The sequence below is a fragment of the Halichoerus grypus genome, chromosome 4, assembly GCF_964656455.1.
Source record: "Halichoerus grypus chromosome 4, mHalGry1.hap1.1, whole genome shotgun sequence".
In the NCBI taxonomy this organism is placed as follows: domain Eukaryota; kingdom Metazoa; phylum Chordata; class Mammalia; order Carnivora; family Phocidae; genus Halichoerus; species Halichoerus grypus.
In genome coordinates this window covers 73,961,947-73,984,415 of record NC_135715.1, presented here as the reverse complement: position 1 = coordinate 73,984,415, position 22,469 = coordinate 73,961,947, and the positions used below count along the sequence as shown (strand labels likewise).

General features: G+C 35.6%; 1 protein-coding gene across 4 annotated transcripts in view; it reads left to right on the top strand.

Annotated features, from left to right (window-relative positions):
- The window catches only part of CDK8 (cyclin dependent kinase 8), a 129,842-nt gene extending 107,698 nt beyond the window's left edge, over positions 1-22,144 (top strand). For 2 of the 4 annotated variants that reach the window (XM_078070546.1, XM_078070548.1), the window contains 9 exons: positions 904-961; positions 3,181-3,312; positions 10,252-10,395; positions 12,820-12,889; positions 13,671-13,743; positions 16,910-17,007; positions 17,943-18,021; positions 18,141-18,299; positions 20,852-22,144. In XM_078070546.1, the coding sequence (XP_077926672.1) occupies positions 904-961; positions 3,181-3,312; positions 10,252-10,395; positions 12,820-12,889; positions 13,671-13,743; positions 16,910-17,007; positions 17,943-18,021; positions 18,141-18,299; positions 20,852-20,977 (939 nt within the window). In that variant the 3' untranslated portion in view covers positions 20,978-22,144. Of the gene's footprint in view, positions 1-513; positions 728-903; positions 962-3,180; positions 3,313-10,251; positions 10,396-12,819; positions 12,890-13,670; positions 13,744-16,909; positions 17,008-17,942; positions 18,022-18,140; positions 18,300-20,851 lie in introns of those variants that run through there. The other 2 variants (XM_036107483.2, XM_078070547.1) reach the window with 2 other exon arrangements.
- Positions 22,145-22,469: the final 325 nt, after the last annotated feature.

Here is a 22,469-nt window from a genome sequence, read left to right as displayed (position 1 = left end):
TTAAGGTTGCTTCAATCTGTACTTGAAGGGCATTCTAATCTAGTTTCACTGTTATTTAGCAGACTGGTGGAATTAAAGACCAAGTAGACAGGGTAGCAGGGTGAGAAAGGTTTGGGGGTTGCTCTCCCCCACCCTTTCCTCTCTGTCCATCCTACCCCCTTATCTTCCTTCTTCCCCTCTTCTTCCTTCTTGCTGATGAGGGCACAAATCTCACATGTCAACATAGTAGATACCGCTATAGCAGATTGTAGATGATAGTTAATCCTGTATATTTTTAGAGACTTTAACACTGTTTGAAATTTTACTTCTGTAAAATCTCACTTTAAGTTTTAGCTTCTCTTTTTATTTAAACATAAAAATCTCAAAACTGTTCAGGTCATAGAAAATTCCTCTTCACTAATTCATTTAGAAAAGACTTTAGTAAATTGATTCTCTGTAATTTATTTGTTTAGACATAGGTGCATACTTTGCCATTTCCAAAAAAAAAAAAAAAAAAGATACCCAGTGTCTCCTTCCTTTGCTATTTAGAATTAAATCATCTTTGAAGATACATTTTCCCTTAAAGTTGCAGGATATTTTATTATAATTGGAAGAGTTGGAAGGAACCACAACATTATAACTTCCTGTCAGATGCTCCACAGTGAACACAGACTTGGCTAAGTAAGCCAAGAAAAGCCTTATTAGCTCTACCTGGAGAAAAGCACTGTCATATTTGGGACTTCATGAGGTTTGCATATTGCTTTGCATATATATACATAAAGTTTCTTTGGTGACTTCCTGTGTTTGATTTTAATTTTTGAGTAAATGAGATTTTGTAAAGGTGGATATGTTATATTGGCATAATGTCTATTTAAAAGAAACCACTACTGTCTACTGAAAAAAAACACTATTTTGTTTCCACAGAAACCTGCTAATATTTTAGTTATGGGTGAAGGTCCTGAGCGAGGAAGAGTAAAGATTGGTATGTTTTATCTTTGATAAGTCACAGTGTAGCACTCTTTTAAACCTTTTGCAGTCAGCAATATCACTTCTAACTTTTGCTCTAATAATATGTGTATATTCATGTAGTTCCTTCTGATCAAAGCCATTTCTAAAGAGTTTACATTAAAAGTGAAAAATGTTTCACACTCTTAAAAGGTGTCAGACAATCTTTAGAGATTGAAGTGTTCTAATTATAAATAAGCCATGGAAGTTTCTTAGAAACCTTTGCCTTCATTAAAAATAGCCTATGGAGGTGAATAACTTCTATCCATGTTAAAAGCCAGCCTCACCTTTAGTCGCAAGGGCATATAGCATACTCGTAATTACAGCATCAGTTCTGTTCACCTGAACCGGATGCGATCAGAACATTTGCCTCTGTTGACCTTTCAACATTAGGAATTACAAACTAGGAAAACCTCTGAGGCTGGATAAGTATAGAACAAATGAGCCTGTGTTATAGAAGGCCTCTACCTGATGGGAAAAGAAAGTAACAAGCATTCTGTACCTTGGCATGTTTTGTAATAGCTCTGTTTTCTTATATATCAGAGCAAAATTTTACCCAGTTCTGGTCTGGTACCTATAAGGATAAAACTGTATTTATTCTAGCTGGTTTTTTTCATTGTCATTTCTAAGTTGTGTTTGTCACATTTATTTAGTTTGTTTTGTGTGTGGGTAGAAGAAATGTTGTAACTAAATTATGTTAATTTAAAGGCAGCAGGATTGTGGGAGTTTATAAAAAAAGTAAAGAGTAATTTCTGATTGCAACATTTAATATAAATTCAAATTATCAGCTAATTTGTACCACTTAACCAACAAAGAAAAACCTAAGTGTTCTTAACTCTTCTTCCCTTTCTTCCTCTATAAATTCCCCATCTCACTTTCCACTTTTAATTAGACTCTCAGAATACTCTTTTATCATACAAACCTCACAAATTTTTTAGTGTCACAAACATTTGATGTACCTCGAAGTACTCCTAGTCAGTGACTCCCTTTGAGAGCCAGGCCCTGTCAGTAGCTACTCTACAGTCACCAAATGCCTGTTAAGTCCTTACTTTGTTTTGAAAAGTCCAATTTGGTTGCATCAAGTTCAAATGTAAGTTCAAAGTGTGCAAAATAGAAAAGACCCAGCCAAACAGTAGTTACAGACATGTTTTTTATTAAGATTTGGGGAAATTTTATATAACAAAATAATCTAGTTTGGACTTATATGTAATGCATATGATGTTAGCAGGTTTGGGGGGATACTAACGGCTTAAAGCATTCACATTTAAGAAGATATATTAGTTCTTCTATAAACCAGTATTTAGTAATCTGAGTCATGGTTTTAATTCTTTACCAAATTTCTGTGTGTGTGTGTTTTTTTTAACCTCCTTAATTAAGTAGGTTAGACGAGGGCCTACTTCATTAAAAATGTATATTAGGAGAGCAAAACCAAACAAAAGGTGGATGAATCTTGAAATTTTTGATAGGTGGTATGAATAGGTGATTGTTCATTCGATGTGTATTTGATAAAAGCTATGTATAATGACACTAGATAGATACTAAAAGAGATGAAAAAAGACAGTTTTGCCTTTAAGATTACAGTTTAATAGGATAAACAGTCTGAATAACTACACTACATATTAAACTGTGTCAAATGCCACAGCTCCAGTTCTGAGCTAGGAGTTTATGACATTTGTCAAATCATTTAATTTCTTCTTTTGAAAATTTTTTCTTTTTTCCTCCTGAAAACGGAGGTGATTGAACTATATGACCTTTTAAAAGGTCTTTTCCAGCTTAAAAAATTACTATGATTCTTTAAAGTTAAGTTAATAAAATTCAACCCAAATAAATGGGGAGGGGGCAGATAGTGGTGTTAACATACTGTATAGTCAACTTCGGATTACCCCAGTGATCAGGCTTATTGATGCACATAATGGAAAGCCTTACGGTAACTGATCTAGTTTCTCAGTGCTTGTGACCAATCCAAAGAATGGACATGCAGCTTAACAACCCTGTCCCGAGTGGTGGCGTGGCAGGCAGAAAGAAATCTGCCCAGGGGTGTAGGGTCACCCTTGACCTCTGGCAGCAAGCATATCTATAACCCAGGTGAAGAATTCAGCACATTTTCCCCATCTTACTAAATATCAGTGGTAAAATTAATCAACTAAATTTGTAAAAATCTATTGACTTAACATTATTATTATCTTTTTTTTACAGCTGATATGGGCTTTGCCCGATTATTTAATTCACCTTTGAAGCCTTTAGCAGATTTGGATCCAGTAGTCGTAACATTCTGGTACCGAGCCCCAGAATTACTTCTTGGAGCGAGACATTATACCAAAGCTATTGGTGAGTAGAACTAATTAAAATTCCATGACATTTTAAAAGTGGCTTTGTTACTGTGAAATACACATATTTCTATATATTAAGTCAAATAATACAGGAAATTATAAAAGAACAAAAACTATCCTAAAATTCCACTACATAGAAACACCATTATTAGCATTAGGAATGTAATATTCTAGCCATCTCTTTCTGATAGATAAATAGATACTTTAAAACTTTTTAAATATATGGGATCACACTATGCATTCTAAGTAAAAATGTATTTTAAATTTTACTTGAAAAGAGAAATAAGCACGGTAAAATTTCTAAACCATTAAACTTCAGACAAATGTTTCTTTCACCAAAAGAAATATTTACTTCTAAAAGATCCCCTTGGAGTTAAGGAGAAAAAATTATGGAAAAAAGTAGAAGTTTAGAGTATCTTTAATTCACTTTTCAATTTTTGATTATGTTGATTACCTCCCTACTCTGAAGAATTAGGAAATTAGTACTCTTTTACTTCTTCCCCACCAACCTCTCAATTTATAAGCTATGTTAGAAATATCATTGTCATTATTTCTACTTTGTTGATGTTTATGACATTTATTTTCTATTTACAAACCATAATTCCCACAGTTTATACTCAGATTATATATTGTAACAGATTCAGTGCTCAACTACCACAGTTCTTTTACCACATCTTTACCATTACTGACATCTTTATTCTGCCTCATTTTATTTCATTGAATCTTATCATCGCGTAATTTTCTTATGTGCTTTTCTTTTCTTTTTCCCTTTGTTGTATGTCTTTACTGCTTACCTAACTTGTTCTGTGTTCTCCAGAATGGTATTGAGTCTGCTTTTGTTTTTCTTGGTTAACTCCATCCTGAAATCTTCTATGCTATGCTGTATTCTGGATTGATTTTCATCCTGGCTTTTTTTTTTTTTTTTTTTTAATCCTCTGAGTTGGATATATTTCCTTCTGGGCTTTATTATTTTGCTATAGCATATTCTCAGCTTGCTTTGGAAGGGTGTCTTGGAGGTAAATTTTCTAGTTCCTGTATTTCTGAAAAATGCCTGTGTCTTCCTATATCATGCAGTTTGGCCAGGTTTAAAATTCTAAGTACAAAATAACTTTCCCTCAGTATTTGATGATGCTCTTCCATTGTCTTGTAGCATGAGTGTTGCTAATGAAGATTCATGCCAGTCTTGTACTCATTCCTTGGTGGATTACCTGGGTGGTTTTTCTTTCCAAAAACAAATAGGATTTCTTATCCTTATATTTCACAGTAATGTGCTGGCCACTTGGTAGGCACATTCATTATGAAGTTCATATCCCACATCCCATGTCTGTGGAAAACTCTTAAACTAGTCTTTGATTTCCTCCTCTCTGTTTTCTGTGTCTCTCTTTCCTAAACTGCGTGTGGGCAGATACTGGACTCCTGAGGCTGATCCTTTATACCACTTTCCTTATGTTTTTCTGCCCTTGTCTTTTTTCTCTAAGAACCCCTTCTTATTCTCTATTAGTTTTTTGTATTATTTTATGGGAAAAAAAGCATCTCAACTATCTGTGAGGATGGTGATAACAGTGCTTTTTAATTGTTTGTGATTTGCTGCATTGCTGGAATAATTGTGTGTTTTCTTTATAGGCTCTCTTTTTATTTATATGTCTTGGTCTCTCCCTTCCACGTGGCAAGTGTTCTTCCACTATTTGTTGACCCTCAATTATCTCTTCATATTTAAGAATCAGCTTACAGAAAAGTACTTGGGAACTCTGTGTACATAGATCATAGGGCTCATTGAGTGGCAGATTTCAGGGTGATCTAGCAGAGAACTACCATTAATGGAGGGATCCCCAAGTGCTAGCATGCACAAGCCTTTGTCCTGAGGCCATTCAGATTCTTTAGGGGAAGAGTCTTCCAACTTTGGGCCCTAGTTTTCTGTACCTGGTAGCTCCAGGGCAGTGGAGGGGAGCAGGAGAAGGAGAATCAACTGTTCAAAACACAGACTTTGGAAAAAAAAAAAAAAATACAGACTTTGTAGCTGGTCCTCTACCCAGAGTTGTACAAGACAATCCTGCTTCACACTCAGCAATAATACTGTGGCCTGGGGCCTTCTCTGAGCTGTTCCATCTGCCTTCCATCTTCCCGAAGTAAAGTGTTCTTATGTATCTCTGCCTAGATCAGGTCTTCATATGGCCAGTCTCTTTTTTTTCATTCAGATCTTAGTCAAAACACTACCTCTTCAGAGAGAACCTCAATGATCACAGTATAAAGTATACTTTATACTGTATAAGTATAAAGTAGTGGGAAGTTCCCCATCCCACTTCCACCTTACTGCCTTGATGGCATTGAACAGTATCTAAAATCCACTAAAATAGATAGACCTTGCCTAGCTGGTCACCCTAGTAGGCGAGTGCCTACATGGTACACATGAGAACTCAGTACTCTTTGTTGAATGAATGAATGAATCTTGTCCCCAGTGATCTCCTCTTGTTCTTTTTGTTACTATGGATCACTATTACCTTTCTTACTTTGCTGCCATTTCACTGTATACTCAAGAAGGGAAAAGAAGAAATACTTGTGATCATTCCCCCATATTAATCTTGAACCCAACATGCGTTTCTTCAGGAAATCTTTATGTTCACTAATCTTCATAACTGCTTTGAGATCACATTTCATTTTATAAAAAAGTAAAGGTAGATAAAGTTAAGTCAGTTAGATACAGGACTTCTCTGTACTACCTTTGCAACTTTTCTACAAATCTAAAATTACTCCAAAATAAAGTGGTTATTTTTTAAAAAGTCAATTAGAAGGAAAAGTAAAAATTATTGAAGCTAGTCCTGTTTTGGAATACATATTATTACCTACATATACATTTGGTTTTCTTTTTTATAAGTATATTCTAAGTGCTTAGCATATAAACTAATATGATGCATAGCTATTTTTTCCACCTAGGAAATGGATATTTAAAAGCAGTGTTACTTTTGATAAAACATATTAACAGACTACACAAATAGGGAAGTGATTGCCTGGGATGCCTGGGTGGCTTATCTGGTTAAGCATCTGCCTTTGGCTCGGGTCATGATCCCAGCATCCTGGGATTGAGTCCCACACTGGGCTCCCTGCTCAGTGGGGAGTCTGCTGCTCCCCCTGCTTGTGCTCTCTCTCCCTCTCCCCCTGGCAAATAAATAAATAAAATATTAAAAAAAAAAAAAAAAGGAAATGATTGCCTAATCTTAGCTGTTATCAACTGAAAACTTGAGACTTTGATTTAATTTAAATTAAAAAATATTCCATCTCAGAAGCTTGTGACTCTGACTTACTATTTATTATCTTTTTCTCAAGAAACTTATATTTTATTGTGAACATTGCAATTTGTTTAACCTATTATTATTCACTAGGACAATCTACAATCTGGCAGTTTTGATGTAGGGCTGTTTGTCACAAAGCTAAACTACCAGCAGTTAGGTAGATTCCCTTGTTCAAATGGTTTTATAATTTGCAAAAAAGAAGGCCTTTCTTCATATTTTTCCTCTCTTCCTCCTTCTCATCATCAAAATTTATTGGATAACTCTTAGGTAAACTTTTTAAAACTTAAGAGAAACCAAAATGTATGCAAGTTAATCTGACTTGTAGCCTTAGCTTTGTCACTCAGGGTGTGTGTGTGTGTGCACGCGCTCACGTATGCACACATGCTCACCCTTATGCAAAGCATTTAGTTCTTTAGCCTCATTTTTTGAAGGTGAGAACTTAGACCAAATCATCTCTTAGGTCCCCTTTAACTCTGAAAGTTCTTCTGTGACCTTGGATAAAACAGTTGCTTCTGAGGTAGGAAGATTACAGAGGGAACTAACTGGGGTGCAGATGATTGAAACCAAGGTCAGGCCAGACCCTCTGCGGTGGTGACTTTCCAATCTTGGAAAACAATTTTCTTTTATGAATACATTGGCTCAAAAATGTTACAATATGGGTATCTTTCAAATTACTTTTTTTTCAAGAGAGATAAATTATACATAAGCCATTTTTAATATAAATTTTTAAAAATAGAATAAAGGAATAAAAATGAAAACCTCTTCCTTGATTCCAGTCTCTCCCACACAATCCCATTCCACCTGTTACTTACGTAAGTAGCCTGAGTGTCCATTAAAGTACAAATTCCCCACACCACAGTGAAAGCTACTTATCAAAAACTTGCCTAGCATTTTTACTTCCCTGTCAGATAGTTGTAGTTTGAGCAGCTAATAGAAGAACTTTTATAGTTGAATGCACAGATTACTTATTCAGTAGTTCATTTTAATGGCATCATTTAGAAAGGTGAAATCTGCTAGTGGAGTTTGGTGGATTATGTTAAACTGAAGGCTACTAAGAAGCAGCAAAAGAGCACAGGGAAAAATGTTCCTGTCCTCTATTACAAACAGATTTTAGTGCTGCAGTCTTTTATTCACTTGTACAAAGCTGCAAGCTGAATCATTAAACCAAAGAGAGTAAATAATAGGTTAGTAAACATTGTACTCCCAGTGACAAAGTTTAATTCAGTTTTGAGTGTTTTGGTGTTTTGTTTGGTTGACTTCATGGAGAAGGCTGAAAGAGGAGTTTCAATCTTTAATCATCACTAAAGCAGTCTTAAAGTTTTACTAAAGTATGGACTTTTAAACTCAGATGTTTGTTCTCAAATAACTGAATGCCCACTAATTATGTAGCATTCTATTAAGTGAGAAATATACTATAAGATAGGGAGAATGAGAATTTACTCTTTTATTAAGGTAGAAACTTGCTATTAATACATCTGTTGATTAATACATTATTTAACAAGCTCCCCTCCCCCATTTGGGTCTACATAGCCTGCTAATTGCTATCTACTTAGCCTAGTTAGCTCAATAGCTACACAAAGCATCACAGATTTTGAGAAGTAGAGGAGATTTATATGTTTTTACTTTGGAAAGTCTTTCTAGAAGGAAATAGGCAGGTAGGTGAACAGGAAAGGACTTTTCCATGAACCTGGCACATTCTGAAAAAAAAAAATAGTCAAGAAGGAGAGACTTATGTACACAGATTTAGAAATTTGTCTGAAATAATAACCTGCTTAGCTAACCTAACTTCATGATTAATGTCTGGATCAGGATTTTGAAGAAAGGAAGGATGATGAGATTGCCAAAAGGTAAGAGATAATAAAAAAGATACAGAGAAAGAAGTTATGAGGGTAAGGTTAAGCAAGGTTTAATAAACTATTTCTTCCTACTTTCTGACCTTTTATTTTAGAAGCAGTGTTGCTTTAAGGATAGCTACACTACTTACCTCTCATCTTCCTTTACATGTTAGTTTTCTTTAGTATTTTTCCTAGCTAACCAGAATGAGTTGTTACGGTGTCTTTTGGATGCTATGAGTAGAGTTTTAAACATGCAAATTGACCCATTGGCCCTTTTCATGATGCTCCGCAGCTTTCCTATCTTCCCTTTGATGAAGATTCTCATAAGTCAAGTTATCATATGGGGTACATATGCAAAAGAACAATCATAAAATAATTTTTCTGTTTACTTTATGATACTAAAAACAAAATAGCTTGGCTAGTATCTCTTCATACTTTCCTATATGGTGGTATTGGCTAACGTGGTTCTCTGGTGTGGGAGAAAACAGATACGCAAACACTGTCCTCTTTAAAACTCGCTTGCTTGTAGTTAGGGTGTATCATCTTAATAAAGAGATAATTGTTACTCTGAAATACATAAATATGATAATTTTACATTAAAGATCTATATTCCAATTGTAGATTTTAGGAATTCTGAGTTATTTTATAAATTAACATTTTTTCTCATTTTCTATTTATGTGACAATTATTAACATACCTGAACAATTGGCTTTAATAAAATAGTGGTTTTTATTTTTCCCTCTATAGTTACTTATATTTACCACAGGTATTGGTTAGATCAGTCAAAAACCACTGATTGCTGTGTGCACACCATTGTATTTAGCGTAGAGAAGTTAACTTTGCCGGTTTAGGGCTTTGTTAAAGTAGGAACTGAATAATTTCAGTTTTAAATTCCGAAGTGGCATGCAGATCTTTCCTCTATTAATAACAGTTCTATTGAGTAAAAGTCTAATATGAATGAAAGTTGGCTTATATCTTAAAGTGAATGAAAGGAATTTGTTGTACTACAGAAGAATCCACTTTGCCTGGCTTTTATAAGTAATTCTAGTGAGTTTATACCCTTTATACCTATCTTAAAGATAGTATTTTGCTCCCTATTTTCTTGTCTTTATTAAATTGCAAAATCTGACAGTACTGTGGCATAAAGAAATACTTTGAACAAAAAACTTGAAGTAGAAATGCAGTTTCATTAGAATATTTGAGGTCAGGCATTGTCTTTCTCCTACTGGAATAACACCTTGCTAACGAGTGCTAGCATGAGATGATAATTATTAGACTTTACAAATTAGCAAGTACGTAAACTAGATAAAGAAAAAATATTTTTACCTCAAAAAATTGTCCTGATTGTTTTTGGCAAGTATGCCCAATTTCAAAAGCTATTTGGGTTTTCTGTTTTTGTTCCATTTTTTTGTTTAATTTTGTTTGTTTGTGGTTCCTGTGCTCCATATGCAGCTTTGTATGTATTTCACAGATAAGGTAATGTTTGAAGCATTTAAAAATTGACAAAAATTTAGCTAATTTGATTTGAACTTGGAATGAAGCCACTGGGTGGAATGGAGGTGTAATAGGGAATGAAAAATTGGGGTGGGTCGGGTGGGAATATATATTTATAAACAATATTCCATGATATTTTTAATGATAATTGCTTTAGGAATTAATATGACTTACTAGGAAAAGAAAAGAAAGAAAAAACACTCCCCACCAAGATAAAAATGCATTTTCTTTTGGAAAGAACCACTTTATTTTCCTCCTTTCTTTTTCTTTTTTCCTTTCCTTTTTTTTCTTTTCTTTTTTTTTTTTCTTTTTGTTTTAAAGATATTTGGGCTATAGGGTGTATATTTGCAGAACTACTAACGTCAGAACCAATATTTCACTGTCGACAAGAGGACATCAAAACTAGTAATCCTTATCACCATGACCAGCTGGACAGAATATTCAATGTAATGGGATTTCCTGCAGGTACACATTATGTTTTTGTTTTTGTTTTTAAATCACTGTTGTTTGAACTTAGATATCTTCATGGGAAAGGTGTATATCTTTAGCTGATGAAAGCTACTCTTACTCAATTCTTTATGATTTGCATTAATCAAAGATCCTTAGAAGTAGCAGAATTTATAGAGTTCACATATTAGCATAAAGATATTTATGGGTTTTCTGAATTTGAGGAGTATATTTTTATTTCATTTTATTTTTTTGTTTTGTTTTATTTAATATTTGAAATGATAAAATATTTGCAATATCTGAATTAAAAGGTGCCTTTAGTTCTTACCAGGGGAAACTAATAAAATTCAGTAGTATGTATTTTTGTCTGGCAGCACATATAATAATACCATGACTTGGGATTTAAATACAAATTTTGAACATTATATTTAGGGCACTGTACAGAATCACATTATATTGAATAATAGAATTTTTTACCCTATAACCCTTGCCAGTAAGAACATTCTTTTAAGTGTTCTATTAGAACAGCAACCTTGCCTGCACCGATTGGCAGCAGGGAGAAAGTTGTTTAGGTGTCTCATCACAGGCATTAGACCCCTCAGTTTTTCAGCAATATCCCCATCCCTTGTTATGCCATAGCATGGTAGTTCATCAGGCACTAAAAACTCTGCCCAGAGGTCTAGAGTAATGAAATTTTGCTTTAAAAACCTACATAATATTGGCTAGTCAGGTATTTATTAGAAATTGTTTCTTATTAGGAATTTTTCTCAGGTCAGGGTAACTCAAGACTAATACAGAAATACCTGGGAGTTATAATTTCACATTCCCTTGTAGGAGTGTTAACACAGATACTACCTTTCTGCAGAATTGGTCAACGGGCCCTGTGAAGACTGCTTTTTTGTGATGAGAATTTTATTTATTCACTAAATATTTGAGTACCTGCCATGTGCCAAGCACTGTGTTATGCATAAAATAATGTTGATATAACAGGCATGATTCTTGCCTCCTTGGAGTTTATATTGTACTACTCTAAGTAGAATGTTTAAATAATAGCTATGGTTTGAGTAGATGGAGAAGAATGGCCTTTTCTTCCCACTTCTGAATGTGTCCACCATTTCTAAGACCCGAGAGAAAGGAACATGGCTTACAAGGGGGTGGAAGAGGGAAGTGGCCTCTGTAGGAGATGATTTTTTAATGTGTAATTCAACAGTTAGGGGAGGCTCAGCTTATAAGGAAGTTGAAAAGCAGGCAGTAGGGTTTAGATTTAATGTGCAAAAGAATGAGAATCCATGATAAGTTCTTGAGAATTAGTGACATGGTTTATGTTATATTTTAGAAAGATTAGTATGGTTGTGGTAGGTAAAAATCAATTAAAGAGAGGTAACTGAAGTCAGGGAAGCCAGCTGTTTTCCTGTATAGCGGTACTCCAGGTGTAAAGTGATAAAAAGGATGGAGAATAAAGGACAAATACAGAGTTTGTATATGTAATTGCAGGAAAAGTAAAAGATTATCTCAGGATGTCTAGCTTGAGAAATTAACAAAATAGAGAAATTGGAGCAAGGAAATAATTAAGGAGAAAATCCCATGTAGGAGTTTAAAGTATATATTTAGTTGACTTTACAGTGTGGTATCTTTGGAGGCTAGGTCGCACATATCTGTCTAAGTAAGTCGAAGGCAGATGTCTCCAGGTGGCGGTGAAGCCACCTGTTGTAGTACTGCGGCTAGTAGTCTTTCCGCACAAGGCTGTTGACAGTGATGACGAAAACTAGCCCTCTAGCACGTGTTGTTTGAGCAACTCTAAGGCCAGCAAACCACCTGAAACATTTTCTGCCTCATGTAAGTAGCTGGGGGTGTTTTCGTTAATGGTGCTGAAACTAGCCAAGCCACCAGCTCACTTATTTGCATACTAGTTATGTCCTACCCTGTTCTGTTCCAGACAGTTGTTGCTGCTCAGATTGATTGCTGCTGTAAAAACAGTGTATTTAATAAAGTGAACGTAAGGAGGGCCATGTAAAAAAAAAAAAAAAGTGCATCTTACAGCTACAGAAGGGAAAGATAACACATTTGTCATTGAAGACACTGGTTGCTGATTTAACCAAGAAATTGGGTGGAAAGGGGGAAAGAGTGGTTTTACAAACAGAAATAGAAATATTTATTAATAACTTATTCCTCTCTACTTACAGAAATTGAGGTAACTTATAGTAGGTTACATAGAAAGTAAGTGCTAAAAAGATAAACTAGAGAGCTAATGCTATACAAGGGATGAGAATTCTATTTATAGGTCAAGATAAGATGTTTACTATAGCTAGTCATTTATTTGAGGTCTGTGCTTTCATGGAGGCTCAAAGTGTATAGGACATGTGATGAAATTGAGGTAACTTTTTTTTAATTCTTGAGAATAGGAACCTAGACAACATAAAATTTTATCAATGTATTTCACAGATAAAGATTGGGAAGATATAAAAAAGATGCCTGAACATTCAACATTAATGAAAGATTTCAGAAGAAATACGTAAGTTGGAAAGAAAGTAGACCCTTTGTTGATTTTTGCTTTTCCAGAATCCTCAGTATAAGATTGAATACTCAACAGAATACTGAACATAAGCTTATTCTAATAAATAATTTTACTTCTTAATAAATATTTTATCTTTTAAGATGTTTAAATGATATAAAGAAGGTGAACAGCTAATTTTAGCGGCTGATTTGGATATGAGAAAGAAACTCTTACCATACTTAATTACTTTCTGGAAGCGAGCATCAATGGAAGGGATCACAGTTAAAGCAGTAAGAGACTGAAATAAGCAACCTTGTAGCCGTCAGTTGCCCACCCACCTGGGTTGTGTAATCATTTTAAGCAAGTTTTAATAGAGAAGAAGGAATATTTCATTTATTTACAATGCAAGATCATAGCATTGGGAGAGGACAGTTTATAGGCCTATAACAAATTTTTAAAAATTTTAAATTTATTTTAAACTTACTAGTAAGGCTGAATTAAACATTTGACCCATATGTTATTTAAGAGAATTGTTGAGATAACAGTCTTATAAAAAAATAACTATTCAGTATATATTATTTATGAAATTATCTTGTGTTTACTCAGTGGTATCCATTCATAAGTGACTAGTGTGAATATTGAATGAAATATGAAATTGAGCTAATGTTATGCCGATTATGCCATTTTCAATAAATAATCTTTATCGGTTGTGATTAAAATAATTGTTTGGAAAAGCTTCAGCCAATGTAAAATTAACCTCAAAATCTAATATAGATATTTCATAGTATTTCTCTTTCAGGTATACCAACTGCAGCCTTATCAAGTATATGGAAAAACATAAAGTTAAACCAGATAGTAAAGCATTCCACTTGGTAAGCTTTAGAGAACAATAATAAAATTTTTTTCACAGATTAGCTAACCAGAGGCTTATTGGGGTCAGTTTATACGGTAATTTAGCACTCTTAGAGTACTTTAATGGTAAATGCAGGCATCTTGTTGCTGCATTTTAGTAAAGGCATGAAAATACTTGTTTTTCCAAACCCTTAACATGGTTTAACAGACTAATGTTTGGTTACATTAGATTTTTTAAAGAGAGTTATTGTGGGGCACCTGGGTGGCTGTCGGTTGGGCGGCTGCCTTCGGCTCAGGTCATGATCCAGGGTCCTGGGATTGAGCCCCGCATCAGGTTCTTTGCTCAGCGGCGGGAAGCCTGCTTCTCCCTCTCCCTCTGCCTGCTGCTCCCCCTGCTTGTGCTCTCTCTCTCATATCTCTCTCTCTCTGTCAAATAAATAAATAAGATCTTTAAAAAAAAAAAAGTTTTGAAGACAGTTATTGTACCAAGCCTGTGAAGAACATTTTTAAAATTACATTTATTGGTTTTCATCGATTATTTTAAAATTTCAAAAATTTCAGAGAAAAATCTAAAAGAAAACCATCCCACTACTCACAAGTAACTTTTATAGATTATTTTGTATTTCAGCTCTTTGAAAGATTATTTATAAAATTTTTAACTCCCAAGATACTCTTACAAACTTGGGTATTAGAAGTCCTTCAGTGATGGTGCGCATTATTTGCTTTTTCTGGAAGAATATGAGAGATGCAGTATTTATTACTGTATAATGGAAAAATAGTTTGACTTAGAATCTAAATGAATCCATGCGCTATTGTAATTTATGACATTATATTCAACTTGCCAGCTTAAATTTGTTTACAGTAAAATTTCCATTTTTACATCATAACAATTAAAAATGATTTTCAGTTTTATGGGTTTTTTTAAAGTTATATAACATACAAAGGGGAAATTTCAGGGAACAGGTTGTATTGTATTTGGCTTAAAATTCTTTTAATCCTTGGGGCACCTGGGTGGCTCAGTCAGTTAAGCGGCTGCCTTCAGCTCAGGTCATGGTCCCAGGGTCCTGGGATCGAGCCCTGCATCAGGCTCCCTGCTCGGCAGGAACCCTGCTTCTCCCTCTCCCACTCCCCCTGCTTGTGTTCCCTCTCTTGCTGTGTCTCTCTCTGTCAGATAAATAAATAAAATATTTAAAAAAAAAAAAAATTCTTTTAATCCTTTATTCTCAATATTTTTAAATGAGTTCATTAAATGGGAATTTTTTTGTCTTGAAAGTGTTGTATTTTCCTTTATTACAGTAGCAGGCCACTTGCAAACATTTCTTCTGTTTCTGCTTTTTCTTCTCTGTCTACTGCTTCTGCTTCTACACCTTCTGTTTATTTTTATATCATGTCATATGTCCTATATTTCATATCAGCAACTTAAAAAGCAGGGCCTAACCTATCTTATTACCACACAATATATTATTATCCAAATAATGGTTTCTTATAATGTACTTACAACAGAACCCAAATAGGAGGGTAAGTTAGATCCTTCAAAATTATGGACTTATTTATTCTAACAAAATAATGATAATAGTGGTAGACCAAAAGTCACAATTCAGGGGACTTGCTCTTACTTACCCCCAACCTGCTGCTATTCAGTGTAGTCTAAAGTGACTCTCACAACCAACATCACTGAAATTCCAGAGATATACTTCCCTCACAGCTTAGTTGCTTGTTTTTACTGCGGTGACCTATCTTGGGTGGGCCCATCTGAAAGCTCTAATGTATAACTCCTATAAAACCGTTGAGCATTTTAAATGGCAAATCCATGCTTTTCCTTTCAACTCTAAAAATAAAGTTGTGCTTCCACTGAAATATCAGATCATCAAAATTAAATTTAAGTCTCACCATTCCAGCGTTTCCTCTGTATTTTTCAGTATTTTATGTCCTTCTGTCCTTTGATTGTGTCATGTCCCATCAAGTCTCAACGCATCTGTTGGTGTTCAAGTAAGGTGTCCCAGTCGACAGCACTAGTGACCTGAGAACTTGGTAGAAAGGCCACTTCTCAGACTCCTGCGCAGATATCCCAGAGCTCTGGGAGTGGGGCCTAGCAGTCTGCTTTCAGAAGTGCTCCAGGGGCAATTCTGATGTACTCTGAAGTCTGAAAACCACTGCGTTAGATCAAAGAGGATGAGCTGAGAGCCACTATCTGCTCTTAAATCACCTGCTAAAATCAAATGTTCTAAAATAAATAAATAAAATAAATAAAAATAAATCAAATCAAATATTCTAGTTCATAAAGTCTTAAGTAAACTATGTTTTAACCAAAAAATACTGAATTTTCACATTAGTGTGACATTTCTGTAGGTAGCAAAATAATAATAATAATAATAATGGCAGCTAACACATAGTACTTTTTTTGTGTCAGGTACCATTAGAATTGCTTTCCATATATTATCTCATTTAATTTTGAAAACAAACCTATGGTAGTAGGTGCTATTTTTAATCTCCATTTGACAAATGAGGTTACAAAGAGATTAAGCAACTTGTCCAAAGTCACTCAGCTAATAAATGTCAAGACTTGAACCCAAGTGGTATCCTTCGAATCTCCATTCATAACCCCTCTGTACTTTACCAGTTCTGTATCAAGCACCGTATTTATTTAGGCTAGGAGAGCACTGGCCAGGAGAGCTTTCTCTGATGATCTGTGCTGTCCAGTAGGGAGCTTCTAGCCACATGTGGCTCTTGAGCTCTAGGAATGCACCTGATATGACTGAGAAATTGATTTTTTTAAGTTTAATTTGGTTTTAGTTAATTTGGTTTTAAATCTAAATAGCTAAATGTGGCTAGTGTATTATTTGTGTTATAATAATTTTCCCCTTAATAAAAAAGGAATAGAAAATACAAGATTTTAGTCCTGTTCTAAATTGGACAAAGCAATCTGCATAATATAGATCATTGGTTTAGAGTAAGAAGTAAGTTTAGTTACCTCTTAATAGAAGAACCAAGTAAGATCATGATTATTAGAATGATTAAATGTGAATTGCTACATTAAATGTAATAAGTTTTTCTGTTGTTAATTTGGGGGAATAAATATCCTTCAAATTGTGGTGTTTTCATCAAAAAACATATATGTCCCACATATGGCCAAGGATATAACTATGAGAAGTAACACAGTAATGTTTTTATGATTTATGGTTTCAGCTTCAGAAGTTGCTTACGATGGACCCAATAAAGCGAATTACCTCAGAACAGGCTATGCAGGATCCCTATTTCTTAGAAGATCCACTTCCTACATCAGAGTAAGTGATCAATTTATTAACTCACCAGCATGGTAGGATTTTTTGGAGCGTGCTTGTTTGAGTTGTCAACTCCAAGTTGCCACTCCTCTTACATGGGGACCCGGGGAAATCCCAATGACAAACAAAAAAATGAGCTCTGATGTCTGAGCTGTCATTTCGGGCTTTTACAGGTAAGAACCACTCCTGTTCACGTCTTGCTTTATGAAACCTTGCCGTCTTTAGTTTCAGTGGGGCTCCAGTTACTCAGTGGCAGGTTGATTATGCATGCTGTAGCTCATTCAGACTCACTGAGATTGCCCACTGCTTGCAGTTACAGTTTTATGTTCCAATTGCAAATCCCATTCCCAAATAAATTTGTGTTCCCCTTGCCATCTTTTATTTTATGTGTAGAAGGGAGAGTAAAAAAAAAAAATTGTGTTTGAATAGTGACATTTCCTCTGGAATCTGTATTTGGGTTGTGATAATAAAAGAGTGAGGCTGGGATAAAAGAAAGTTGAGTCATATTCGATGATTATTGATTATTTTTATACAATGAAAAGTCCTCCCATGGCCTGCTATAATGTCACTGATTAGAAGAAAAGATTCATCTTGTCACAGTTGCATGAAAGGTGCTTATTAGGGGCGCCTGGGTGGCTCAGACGTTAAGCGTCTGCCTTCGGCTCAGGTCATGATCCCAGGGTCCTGAGATCGAGCCCCACATCAGGCTCCCTGCTCGGTGGGAAGCCTGCTTCTCCCTCTCCCACTCCCCCTGCTTGTGTTCCCTCTCTCGCTGTGTCTCTCTCTGTCAAATAAATAAATAAAATCTTTAAAAAAAAAAAAAGAAAGGTGCTTATTTTACAAATATGGAAACAAAGTCCCTCTTAGAAGAATAAAATAAAGCATCTGAAATATTGATTGGCATACCAGAAATCGTTTTTCTTTTTTCTTGTGAGCAGCGTTTTTGCCGGTTGTCAAATCCCTTACCCAAAACGAGAATTTTTAACAGAAGAAGAACCTGATGACAAAGGAGACAAAGTAAGTATTAAAGTACATTTGGCTGCTTCTTGTTTTATTCAATGCGACCGTAACATTTTCTTGTTTGTATTTGGTTCTCCTTCTGAGTTGAACTTTATTTTTCTGTTTAACCAATTGAGAAGAACCAGCAGCAGCAGCAGGGCAATAACCATACTAATGGAACTGGTCACCCAGGGAATCAAGACAGCAGTCATACACAGGGACCCCCGTTGAAAAAAGTGAGAGTTGTTCCTCCTACCACTACCTCAGGTGGACTAATCATGACCTCAGACTATCAGGTATTTCCAATTTATTTTGTACTGACTTGCCATATCAGTATTTGTATATGGGTTTGTGACCTTTGGAAAATGCAGTATAACTAAGAAAATGCTGACCTTTATGTACCTGGGGAAATATACTGATGTGAGTGTTATTGATGGAAAAGTACTGACTGTGGTACAGCACAGGCTACCTACTGACTTTTGAATTAGACAGACCCGGAATGATCCAACTTAAATCATGCCATTTATTAACTGTGTGACCTTGGACAAATAATATAACATTTCCTGGCTTTAGTTTTTCATCTGTAAAATGAGACTAGCTAAGCCTTACTTGTAGTTCTTATAGGAGTAGAAGTAATAAATCCTAGCCCCTGACTTGGGGTAGGAGCTCAATCAATGCTGTGTATTGTTTTCAAACAACAGTAGACCAAGAATGATTAAGAACACAGGCTTTCAGGGGCGCCTGGGTGGCTCAGTTGGTTAAGCATCTGCTTCAGCTCAGGTCATGATACCAGGGTCCTGGGAATCTAGCCCCAGGTTGAGCTCCCTCCTCAGCGGGGGCTCTGCTTCTCCCTCTGCCTCTGCCCACCCCACCCTCTGCCCTGGTTGTGCTCTCTCTTGCTTTCTCTCTCACGTAAATAAATAAAATCATAAAAAGAACACAGGCTTTCAGATCCCAACCCAGCTGCTGACTTTGGGTAACCTTGAGTAAGTAATCCAGATGTTCTCAGTTTTCTCACTTGTAGAAGTGGATGATGGCAAGGATTAAATGAAAGGACGTACGCTAAGGCACATCAGCTAGCCTGCTGTCGTGTTTAAGAGATGTTACCACTTCTTTCCGCTTTTATTATCATTACCCTCATTAAAATTTCTAGTAGCATTCGTAGTACACAGTAAGCACTTCTTAAGTGTTGGTGGTGGCTCTAGTGATGACTGTAATCATAAGAGCTTGATCATGCTTACCATGCCAGCTTTTATACTAAGCATGAAACCTACATTGTTTCCTTTGATCATTATGGTAACTCTGTGAGGTAAGGGTTGTCACTGTCATTTTAGAGATGCTCAGAGAGGTTAAATAACTTTCACGTGTTCACCTGCTGAGCTGGGGGTAGACCCAGGACACGGGCTTAGAGCTGACAGCCAGGGCTGCTCTGTTGCCTGCTTGTCAATCCCATCATGTGGCATCATCAGTTTCTTTGCAGAAAGACAGCTTGGGAAATCCTGTACCACCTCCCTGCTTGTTCTAATCATATTGCCAGCTCACCTGGGTCTCTGTGTGGGAAGGACACCGAAAACTTGACCAATTAGAGTTATTTACCTACTGAAAGAGAAAAAGAGATCTTACTAAACTAATAAGGTTCCCAGAGCCTGCTATGACCTTTCAGAAATGAGATCTTAACTCTTTGCTTTAGTTAAGGAGAGGTCCCATCTACCAAACCATGGAAATTTTTATCTGCCTGGGTAGTAACTCTCTTCCAGGAAACTAAACAAGGAAATCAAGGACAGACATCTCTGGGGGTTGATGTTTGTTCCGGCATCTTTTTCTCCCCATCCGGATGGGGAAAGTGCATCCCTCTTGGCTCTAGAATGTGTTTGCACACTAAGGTAATAGCATCCTTAGAATGAAGCAGAGCAGTGCTGGGACCTTCGCTATTGAAACCAAGAAAATTGCTGTGCTTCTTTGTTTCTTGATGTTATCATTGTGGTTGGTTTTTGTAGTGACTGTAATTTCATGTGTCCACTTTTTTAAAAATCTTTAAAATCTTTTTAAAATTTAAAAATACTTTGCTAAGGTTGGCAGAATTTAGAATTATATGATTTATTGAATATGCCTTGAAAGAGGAAAGTAGTAAATTATGGTTAATCAGTTATCATGTTTGTCTTGGGAGCTAATAATAAGAGAGAGAGGTGCAGGAATGGGAATAACAATGTAACAGATCAAAATCACAGGACTAAACTCGATCACTGTTTTTTCCCTTTGTGGTGTTTTTAAAATTGAGAATACCATTCTTCTTACATTTCTATAATTATAAATTTTTGTATATAACTTGTTGCAGAAAATGATTCATTAAAGGGTATAAAAATATTTAATAACAAAGAAAATGATTCTGCACTACCTTTTCTTGTCCTATTCATTTTTATTCTTTAGTCATACATGTGCTGGGAGGCTTCTGTTGAAGAAACTAGCATGTCAATTAGCTTTGAATTTCTTAGTATATATATAATTAAGTTCACGTATAAACATCTCAAGCCAATTAATTATTACTTATCAGGTAGTTACAAAACAGCTTAAAAGGGGGATTACTGCTATAGAAAAACAATGAACTGCACTACATAGAAATAAGACCCAGCTTAATGTTATTTACTGGCAATACTTCTGACCTTAGCTGATATTAAAAGACTGGGGGTTTTTGTCATTTTCATTCTAAAGCCTAGTACATGGCACAAGACTTTTTAATTGTTACTGCCTTGAAATAAATGCCATTGCAAACCTAAGCCTCACTGGCTTGGGGTAGAGCCAACTCTTAGAAACACCTGACTCTCATTTCTCGCTCGTTCTTCTTTTGCAGCGTTCCAATCCACATGCTGCCTATCCCAACCCTGGACCAAGCACATCACAGCCACAGAGCAGCATGGGATACTCAACTACCTCCCAGCAGCCTCCACAGTACTCGCATCAGACACACCGGTACTGAGCTGCGCTGGAATGTTGTCAATGCACTGTTGCTAGCACTGCAGGACTGACGGTGCAGCTCTCTGCGGGAACCTGGTATGGGCCATGGGAATGTACTGTACACCCACATCCTCAGACTGTCCAGTAGCCAAGTTCCACCACTTTTCACAGACCGGGGTAGTGGCTTCCAAGTTGTACCTGTTTTGGAGTTAGACTTGAAAGAAAGTGCTAGCACAGTTTGTGTTGTGGATTTGCTACTTCCATAGTTTACTTGACATGGTTCAGACTGACCAATGCATTTTTTTCAGTGACAGTCTGTAGCAGTTGAAGCTGTGAAATGTGCTAGGGGCAAGCATTTGTCGTTGTATGTGGTGAATTCTTTCAGTGTAACAACATTATCTGACCAATAGTACACACACACACACGAAAGTTTAACTGGTACTTGAAACATACAGTATGTGTTAACTCAACAAAATAACCAAGACTCAAAGTGAGATTATTTTGGTACACCTTTCATTTTAGTGTCTTATCAGTGGGTTGATTCATTTTCTACATTAATCAGTGTTTTTTGACCAAGACTATTGCTTGGGTTTTTTTGAAAGTACAAAAGCCACATAGTTTTTCCAGAAAGGTTTCAAAACTCCCAAAGATTAATTTCCAACTTATAAGTTTGTTTTTGTTTTCAATCTATGACTTGACTGGTATTAAAGCTGCTATTTGATAGTAATTAAATATGTTGTCATTGATATAAACCTGTTTGGTTCAGCAAACAAACTGAAATGATTGTCATAGACAGTGTTTTATTTTTCCTGTTGGTGTTGCTGATTAGTGAGCATGCTTTAAGATGAAAAAAGCATGAATGATAACTTCCTCTGAAAGGTGCGGCATCCGATTCAGATATTTTGTCCTGATTTTAAAGCTGGTTGGTGTAGTGCTATTAAAATTTTGTTCAGTTAATTTTACTTTTTAAAACTTGTTCGCACGTTGTTTAGGGTGCCCTTACTTCAGCAAAGGAGAAGGAGTAGGAGAGCCTTAGAATTTTTGAGGAAAAAAAAAAAACCTATAACATACAATGTACTGTATCAAACTATTTTACATGAATGACACAAGTATTCTGAATTTAAAAAAAAAATTGAACATTGTTAAAAACAAGGTGTTATGTAATAAATTTATTTTTCATAAATCAAAATATGAAGTCGGCTCTATTTTTATATACACAGAAGTGTTTTATTTTAAAGCATGCCTTAACAAGTGGCCTCTAAATAAATCTCTTCAGTTGTTTTCCTTAATAGTGTCTATATATTCAGCCTCCAGAGTGGAGTGGAGTATAATGACTTATGATTTAGATATGGATTCCTTGCTCTGTTGCACTTAGCACTATAATAGAAGATGTCGACTAGACACCTTTCTAATTGAAAGAATTATGATGAGCCTTCCATTTCTAGAATAAGGCCTAATTCTGTGTTATGCTGGGAACAATTTGTTTTAGCCCAAATAATTATTTTTCCTCCCTC